Raw genomic sequence first — 8377 nt, forward strand, 5'->3', positions numbered from 1 at the left:
TCCAGGAGCACTCTCATGCTATCCTTGTATTCCCACATTTCAAGCCGTGGCATAATGACACCACATCCGCCTCTACATCGTTCTCAAAGCATGACACTTCAGTTATATGAAAATCTGGCAAAACAAAGAATTGAAATAATTGTACCGGATTGCATGTAGATAAATTAACATTCTCTCAGAAAGCAGTTGTGATGTTTAAGCAATTAGATGCAGCACTGATGAAGAATTATGTTGTGAAGCATCACCTTGACTTTACATGTTTTACATAAACAGGCTGTTATTCTTTGTCCCATTTGAACAGAGCATTTAATCTTCCTGTTACAGTGATTTAGATTATGTGTATTATTGTGCTAAATGTTGTATTGGAGGAATATTTGGCTGCTGGAAGTAGATTCTATTTTTATCTGTTGGAATTTCATTTAGACTTTGAAACACAATATGGCTAATGATTGTAGCTTGCCAGAAAACCACACAAATTCTGTAGTTGCCCTGGTTCTGCAATGGTGCGTTGGTTATGAGAAGGAAGCGTCCATGCTCTCTACAGGCATTAACTTTCACTTATGTGGAATCCTGCTAAAATGGTCCACCCTTAAATTTCACTTCTTTCTGCCCCTCTTGCCCTGAGGCTGCAAAGTAACACATTGTCACATTTACCCACAGAACAACTGGAGGAAGCCCTGTAACTAAACTTTTAATAAAGAGAATATTTAACCCATACACTGGTGTGCCAGCAATTGATAAACTTATTGTAAGTTTTGTATTTTATTTTCCTGCTCTGGGTATATGATTTCTCTGTTTACTCACGATGGCTCAAAGGACAGATATAAATTTATAAATGGGGAGTGGTGGAGTGGGTAGTAACTTTAGTTTTACTAACATTGCCAAGAAGAAAATCAGAAAATCAGAAAATCCTGCCCTTTGTTCATGTGTATTATTTCACTTTTCTCCAATACAGAGATAAGTAGTTGACAAATAACCTGTGATTAAAGAATGCTGGCACCTGCCACATGTAATGATAACAAGTCAATCCATTCTCAGCCGTTCTGTTGGCCATAAAACCATAAGGCAGTGGAGCAGAATTCGCCATTCCCACATTGAGCGTGCTCCGCCTTTCAACCATAGCTGATTTATTATCTGCCTCAACCCCATTCTCCTGCCTCCTCCCAATAAGCTTTGATACCCTGACTAATGAAGAACCTATCAAACTCCACTTTAAATATGTCCAATGGTTTGGCCTTCACAGCTGTTTGTGGCAATGAATTCCACAGATTCACCACATTCTGGCGAAAGAAATTCTTCCCCATCTCTGTTCTAAATTGATGTACCTCTGTTCTGAGACTTTGCCCTTTAGTCCTTGACTTCCCCTCTGTCGGAAACGCCCTCTCCATGTAGGCTATTAAGTATTCGCTAGATTTCATGAGATCGCTCAGAGCCACCAAACACTCCTCATACATTAACCCTTTTATTCCCAGAATCATTCTCGTAAACCTTCTCTGTACCCTCTCTAATACCAGCACATCTTTTCTTAGGTAAGAGGCCCAGAACTCCCACAAAATACTCCAAGTGCAGTCTGACCAATGCCTTATAAAGCCTCAGCTGGTTTGAAGGTCTTGCCGAATGAAACCTCCTTACATACTTGGAGTAATTGGCATTTCTTTCCTTCTCCTATAGATCTTCCATACCTCAGAATGCCCTGGTCAGTTCTGTCAATGCTAAACCAGTTCTAGCCTCTCTGTTCATAAATTTAATTACTGATTTTTTTTTGTTATCTTGACTTGGCTGCTTAGTTCTGGAATATTGCTACTGAACTTCTAACACTGCACTGGATACTCCTTAAACTACTTCCTTGACCAAGCTTTTTTGCTATCACTCCTTCTGGGTCACTGTACTGCCACTTTTTAAAAACTAAATACTGCTATACAGCATGAAAACTGTCCTTCAGCCCAACAAATCCATGCTGACCAAGACTCCCAACTGAGCAAGTCCTATTTGTCCACATTTGGTCCATATGCTGCCTTTCCTACCCATGTACATGTTAAAGTACCTTTTAAATGTTATTAATCAGAATCAGAAGTTTAATATCACCAGCATATGTTGTGAATTTTGTTAACTTTGTGGCAGCAGTACAATGCAATAAATGACAAATATAGAAACAAATTAATTACAGTAAGTATATACATATTAAATAGTTAAATAAGTAGTGCAAAAACAGAAATTTAAAAAAAAAGTAGTGAGGCAGTGTTCATGGGTTTCATGTCCATTCAGAAATCAGTTGGCAGAGGGAAAGAAGCTGTTCCTGAATCATTGAGTGTGTGCCTTCAGGCTTCTGTACCTCCTTCCTGATGGAGGTACAATGAGAAGAGGGTATGCCCTGTGTGGTGAGGGTCCTTAATGATGGACCACTTTTAGAGGGACCACTCCATGAAGTTGTGTTGGATACTATGGAGGCTAGTGCCCACAATGAAGCTGACTAATTTTACAACTAATTGTACCTGCCTGAACTGCTCCCTCAGGCATCTCATTCCATATACTAACCACCTCTAGGTGAAAAAGTTGCTCCTCAGGTTCCTAATAAATCATAAACCTGTGCTCTCTAATCCTTAATTCCAATAGTGGGATAAAGATTGTTCATTCACCATAGTAACTATTGATGCCAGGAATAGGTAATAAAAGGACAAAATGCTGTAAATATTTTGGAAGTAAGGTAGAATCTGAGAAAAGAGAAATTATTAATGTTTTGAGCTGAAGACAATTCATCATATCTTCATCTCTAATTTCTTTTTACTGAGAGGTACCCAAGGATCTTTTTTGCCGTTAAAGCAACTCAAAAGAAGGAGAGGCACCTTTTGGCTCTTTGAACTATCACAACTTTGGTGGAAGGAAACAGCAGTCTGGTTACTCCCATTGGAAGAACATGATCTCTGCTCTGAATTTCCTACTAACAGACTGTGAGAAATCAACAAGAGTGAAACTTGCATCTCATCCCAAGTGTGTTGCTACAGTAGCAAATGCCACCTCACTAAAACAAATTACTTTTTCAACCAAATATTTGTTGAATCGACCTGAACCACGCTGAACTCTTCCAAGATCATTGCCCTCTTAACGATCATAAAACCAGACTAACCTATCCCACTTGAATTAGCACAACAACATTCTTTTTAAATTTCTGATGATTTGTATCAATAGAGAAGAAAGTAATCCTCCAGGGCCAAAATACCTGCTATCATTTCGATTGAACAACAAATGTAGCCCCTGTTGTACTTGAGTTTTGTCTTTTTTTTTGATAACAGTAAGCCTGTCTGCTTGGTTTTATTCTTTGATGCCATTTTTTTCTATTTACATTTTCATCTCCTATTTTAGGCTTAGAAGTTTACAATGTAGCTAGTGATTAAATCTCTTGTGTGCCTTCTTGATTGAGAGGTTGTAATGTGGCCGCAAGTGTCTTGCTGGTTCTCACACCACATTCTTGTTCTGGAAAATACCCAAAAATCAGATCACATCAGTATCAGTTTTATATGATGATTAGTCATCGGACAGCTGTAGTATTTTTTGGATTTAAGTTTGTTCTTATCACTTTGTTTTCTCCCTGCCATGCAGATATTTTGTACTCTGTCGTTAATCCGTCCCTGGCTCTGGATCTTGGCCTTGGATTGCTGTGTGAACTTTTGCAGTTCTGGGGCCAAGTCTTGCCTGGAATTGTCACCCTCATTGAATGGATGCTGGTAGAAGATGATACGGAAGAAGATACAGTGAATGAAAACCTGGTACGTTTAATAAGGGGTACTTTCCCTGCATTTGTTCATCTTAGCAAAGGATTTGAAAGAGAAGTAAAGGAAGGTTCCTATTCAAATGCACTACATATATGCAGTCCCTTCTGATACAAGAGGCAGCGCGGTGTTGCTGCTAGACCACGGCAACAGAGACCCCAGTTCAATCCTGACCTCTTGTGTTGTCTACAGGGAGTTTGCATGTTATGCCTGTAAACATATGGTTTCCACGTGGTTTCCTCCTACATCCCAAAGTTCCATTGACATAAGTTGGAATGTTAAATGATGTTAATTCCATAGACATAAATTGGCATGTTAATTGACTGTACTGTAAATTAACTAAATGTAACATTTGAGGTGGGAGTCAGGGTGGGGTCGTGGCAAGATTGAGAACATGGGAAGAATTTAAAAAGAGATTCAATCTAAGATTAGTGTAAATAAGTGGTTTATGGTCAGCATTGGACACCAACTGAAGGGTATTCACGTTAACTGAGTTTGTAATCCAATTCCTTCCAGTAATTTTACTTAGTTTTGAGGGTAAAAATCAGCTCCTCCCCAGGTAAATGATGCCAATTTTGCTTCTGCTGCTGTTCCATTGAAGGTGCTGTCTCTATCTCGTAATGCGGTCTCTATCTCGTAATGCGGTCTCTTGATGCTGACAGCATTCTCTTGGCTTCCCTAGATACTTGTTCTTCATGTTACAGAACAGGGTAAATGTAAGCAGAAGATCTTCCCATCTGGAAGGGACAGACTACATGACGGCTGAGCCAGCCCTAAAGTAAACCCTCTCTGAGTGTGGCTGTTGGGGAAGTGTAGAAGAGTTGTTGGATGTATAGGCATAGGAACCATCATTTGTTGAATATTTCAAACCCTTAGGCAAGATGAATTGTGATTAATTATACAACCCCAGAATCTCCTCTGGCTGAACTCAACCAAACTCCTCTGTAAGGGATCAAATCAAAGTCCTTGTCAGTTATAAATATCTCCACCTCGCTGGCGTACATTGGCCAAATAATGACTGGAATTTGTATCTGGAACGAAGGTGAAGCCACGACTGTCTGAATAGGCCTAAATGAATATAACTCAGACAATGAAACAATCATTGCCCGTTCATTAAATCAGTTTGGTGTGTCGGTGTGCAATTAAACACCCCTGCTTTTCCTGGACGTCAAGCAATTCAATGAAAGCACTTGGTTCATTGATCCAGCCCTTCTCACTGAGAGTACTGCTCAGGGTAAACCTGAATGGATGGAAGCATGGTGGGTGGCTGGCAACATGGGTTGTTAACTATCTGATTACCCCACCAACCTTCCAAGGAGTTTCTCGCAGGCTGGTTCTCAGTGATACCTGAGATTCTGTAGAATGTATGCCAAACAGACTCAGAGCCAGATGGTCACCAACAAATCACAACCCATTATGTTACAGCAGGGATAGGCCAGTGAATGTCCATCCTGTTTAAAATTAATCTCACTTTCTCCTCTTCTGTTCCCCATATTATGATTGAGAGAGTGTTGTTCATAAGAATATGGGGCAGATTTTAAATTACTCCCACTGTGAGAATTTGGTTTTAAGTTGGTGTTGGTGGGGGGAGGGGCAAATGGGGTAGGATGGTGGGAGGGGTAGATAGGCTCCCCAAAGTTTTCCACATGAAGTTGAATGGATGGTGTGTTAAAATAGCGTTACCATTCCCACTTAGCAAGCTCAAAGTCCCCAAAACCCACTCTAGCTGGAAGATGCAGATTCTAATGATGCACTTGTAGAACAGATTGACCTATAAAGGTGTATTTATTTCTCACCGATGAAATATTTACCAAGAAAAATACTCTGGATGATGCCCTCAAGTTAACAGTGGAAAGAAATGACCCGGCGACAAACACCAGATATCTACAGTGTGTTGTTTCACGGTTAATCAAATCTAACATATTCATTGGGACAAAGGTAATCAAACGATTTCTGGGATTATACTGGTTATTTTTTGAGAAGTAAATGAGGACTGGCTAATGATTACCCATTCATTTGTTTTTGAATTAATACTATTTAATGTAAAATGATCTCCAATGAAGAGACTTGTCTACTGAACCTGTTTCTCAATTGTGAAAACAAGCCCAGTTTTTAACAAATAAATATCCCCCGGGGGAGTCTAGGAATTCCAGGACTATCACCCCTACACTCTGGCTGAATTCCTGGAACCCAACTCTACTTATGGTAAGGATAAATTTGTTTTAAAATGGAGACTATTTATTACTATTATTTTAGAGCTGCTACATTAGCAATGTCTGATCGGTTCCTTTTAATCTCTGTTACATTTTATGAAATGGGAACTATAAATATCTGTCATTGGGATCATAAGAATATTATTTTCAATGGGTTTAACTCCTGGAACTGTTCACCTCATGGCATTGTGGAGGAAGTCTGCTCACCACAGACCACAGTGGATCAAACCAGGGTTCACCACACCTCCTACAAGGCAACTGTGAATAGGCAATAACACTGTTCCAACATGAACCCAATCCTGTAAATGACAGAAAAAAAAATGTATGATTAATTCGATGTTTCTTCTGGGGGAATTTGCAGAATTCTGTTTCCTTTCTAAATGAAATGTGTTTTTTTTTCATATATAGGGAGAATATGACTTGCTATTTGATAAAAGTGAAATTAACCTTTGGGCAGAGAAGATCACTTTTGCCAATCTGCTCCAGAAGCATCTGTCAAAACTTATTGTTCAGTCAGGGATTGTTCCAGATGAAGATTCCCAGCTCTGCCTTCTGTCAGCGAAGGCTTCTGACCTAGCGCAGCATGTAGGACAACTTCTTGAAGACCTACCTCCTGCAGCAGAATTTTCTAGAACAGTGGACTACACAAGGCTGAGCATTCAAAAAGTGAGGCTCTTGAACACAGCCCAGCTACTGAGGCAGCTGGGATTTGGTGCCATTATTGTTGGGCATTTGTGAAGCGTAATGACCTCATTATTTGACTGGGCCTAAAGCTGAGGAAAAACCGATCAGCAGAAGCACATTCATGACAAAGAGAGGTTTGTGGAGGCTAGAGGAAGACTGTATCCCTTAGGGCTGTGTGCCTAATGACATGAAGATTTTTATGCCAGTCGTAATTAGGTAACATTAATTGCTTCTCTCACTGAAGAAAATTGTTGGCATCAGAAATGAACTATTGTCATTGCTGTAGTAACGTTACGTGGACCGACCTGAAATCGAGATTTGCAAATTACAGTTTGAATATGGGAAAAGTTTGGATGAATATAAATTAATATGTTTTATCATTTTTTTAAACAACAAATAAAATTTAAATTAAATATTTAACTTTGGTCACATTTCTTAACTTAATTACCCGTTCTAAGAGCATCATGAGGGCCCGGGATAAAATTTTGGATCTTATCTTTACCAATCCTTTGGGGTCAAGAATGATTTTCTCTTGATTTGTGGGTTCTGAGGTGGTTAATGAGGCCAATGCATGAACTGCAGAGTCTTCCACAACAAACACAAGTTTGTGAAGTTGTCTGCTTCTTATATAGCCACAGGGTTCACAGTACATAGTTTTAGAACAAGAACATAGAATAGTACAGGCCCTTCGGCCCACAATGTTGTGCCAACCCTTAAACCCTGCCTCCCATATAAATAAGTTCTCTTTCTTCATTTTTTTAGACAGAGTTCCCAGTAGTTAGAGGGATGTTGCATTTCTTCAAGGAAGCCATGACCACATCCTTGAATATTTTCCTTTGTCTTACTGGTAACCACGTCCTAGGGCAGAGCTTGGAAAAAAGTGTTTGTTCTGGGAGTCCCGTCTTGGATGTGTGAGTGATGTGACTAGACTAACGTGGCCGATTTGTAGTAAGTAGGGCTTCGGTGCGTAACTATTGATCTGGTTTGGGTTTATTTACCAGTAATCTTTGGATTTCAGAGTCAGAGCAATACAGCACAGATGTCAGCCTGTCAGCCTAATGAGTTCATGTCAATCACAGTGCCAACCCAGGTAATCCTAATCCTAATCTGGCCCATAACCCTCCCAAGCCCCACCCTTTGTGTACCCATCCATGAGCTTCTTAAATTATACCTCTGTACCTGCTTCTGCCATTTCCTCTGACTGCTCATTCCCATGCGCTGCACTCTGCGTGGAAAAAGTTGCACCTCAGGTCCTTTTTAAAATCTTTCCCCTCACCCTAACCCTACACTAACTAGTTTTGGACTCCCCTACCTTGAGGAAGAGACTATATCATCCATCTTATCTGTGGCTCTCCTAATTGTAGACATTTCCACTATGTTGCTCCTCATTCTCCTATGTGTGAAGGAATAAAGGCGTAGTCTGACTCACCTCTCCCTAAAACTCAAATTTTTAGTCATGGCAATATCCTCATAAATCTTTTTATCAGTCTAACTACATCTTTTCTATAATAGGGCTACCAAAATTTTACACAGGACTCCTAATGCGGTCTCACTAACCACTTATACACTGCAATGATATGACCCAACTCCTATACGCCCTGCCTGATGATACACTGGGCACCTTTTTCACCACACACTGTCTACCTGTGATGCTGCTTTCAACAAGCTATGCACTTGAATCAGAATCAGGTTAATATCCCCGGCACATGTCAT

General features: G+C 40.0%; 1 protein-coding gene across 3 annotated transcripts in view; it reads left to right on the plus strand.

Moving 5' to 3' along the window:
* Positions 1-7135, plus strand: part of LOC134350466 (tRNA (32-2'-O)-methyltransferase regulator THADA-like) — a 429822-nt gene extending 422687 nt beyond the window's left edge. For all 3 annotated transcript variants that reach the window (XM_063055680.1, XM_063055682.1, XM_063055681.1), the window contains exons 36-37: positions 3598-3764; positions 6389-7135. In XM_063055680.1, coding sequence (XP_062911750.1) covers positions 3598-3764; positions 6389-6718 — 497 coding nt within the window. In that variant the 3' untranslated portion in view covers positions 6719-7135. The remainder of the gene's footprint in view (positions 1-3597; positions 3765-6388) is intronic.
* Positions 7136-8377: the final 1242 nt, after the last annotated feature.

Source organism: Mobula hypostoma, chromosome 8 (assembly GCF_963921235.1).
Source record: "Mobula hypostoma chromosome 8, sMobHyp1.1, whole genome shotgun sequence".
Classification (NCBI taxonomy): Eukaryota; Metazoa; Chordata; class Chondrichthyes; order Myliobatiformes; family Myliobatidae; genus Mobula; species Mobula hypostoma.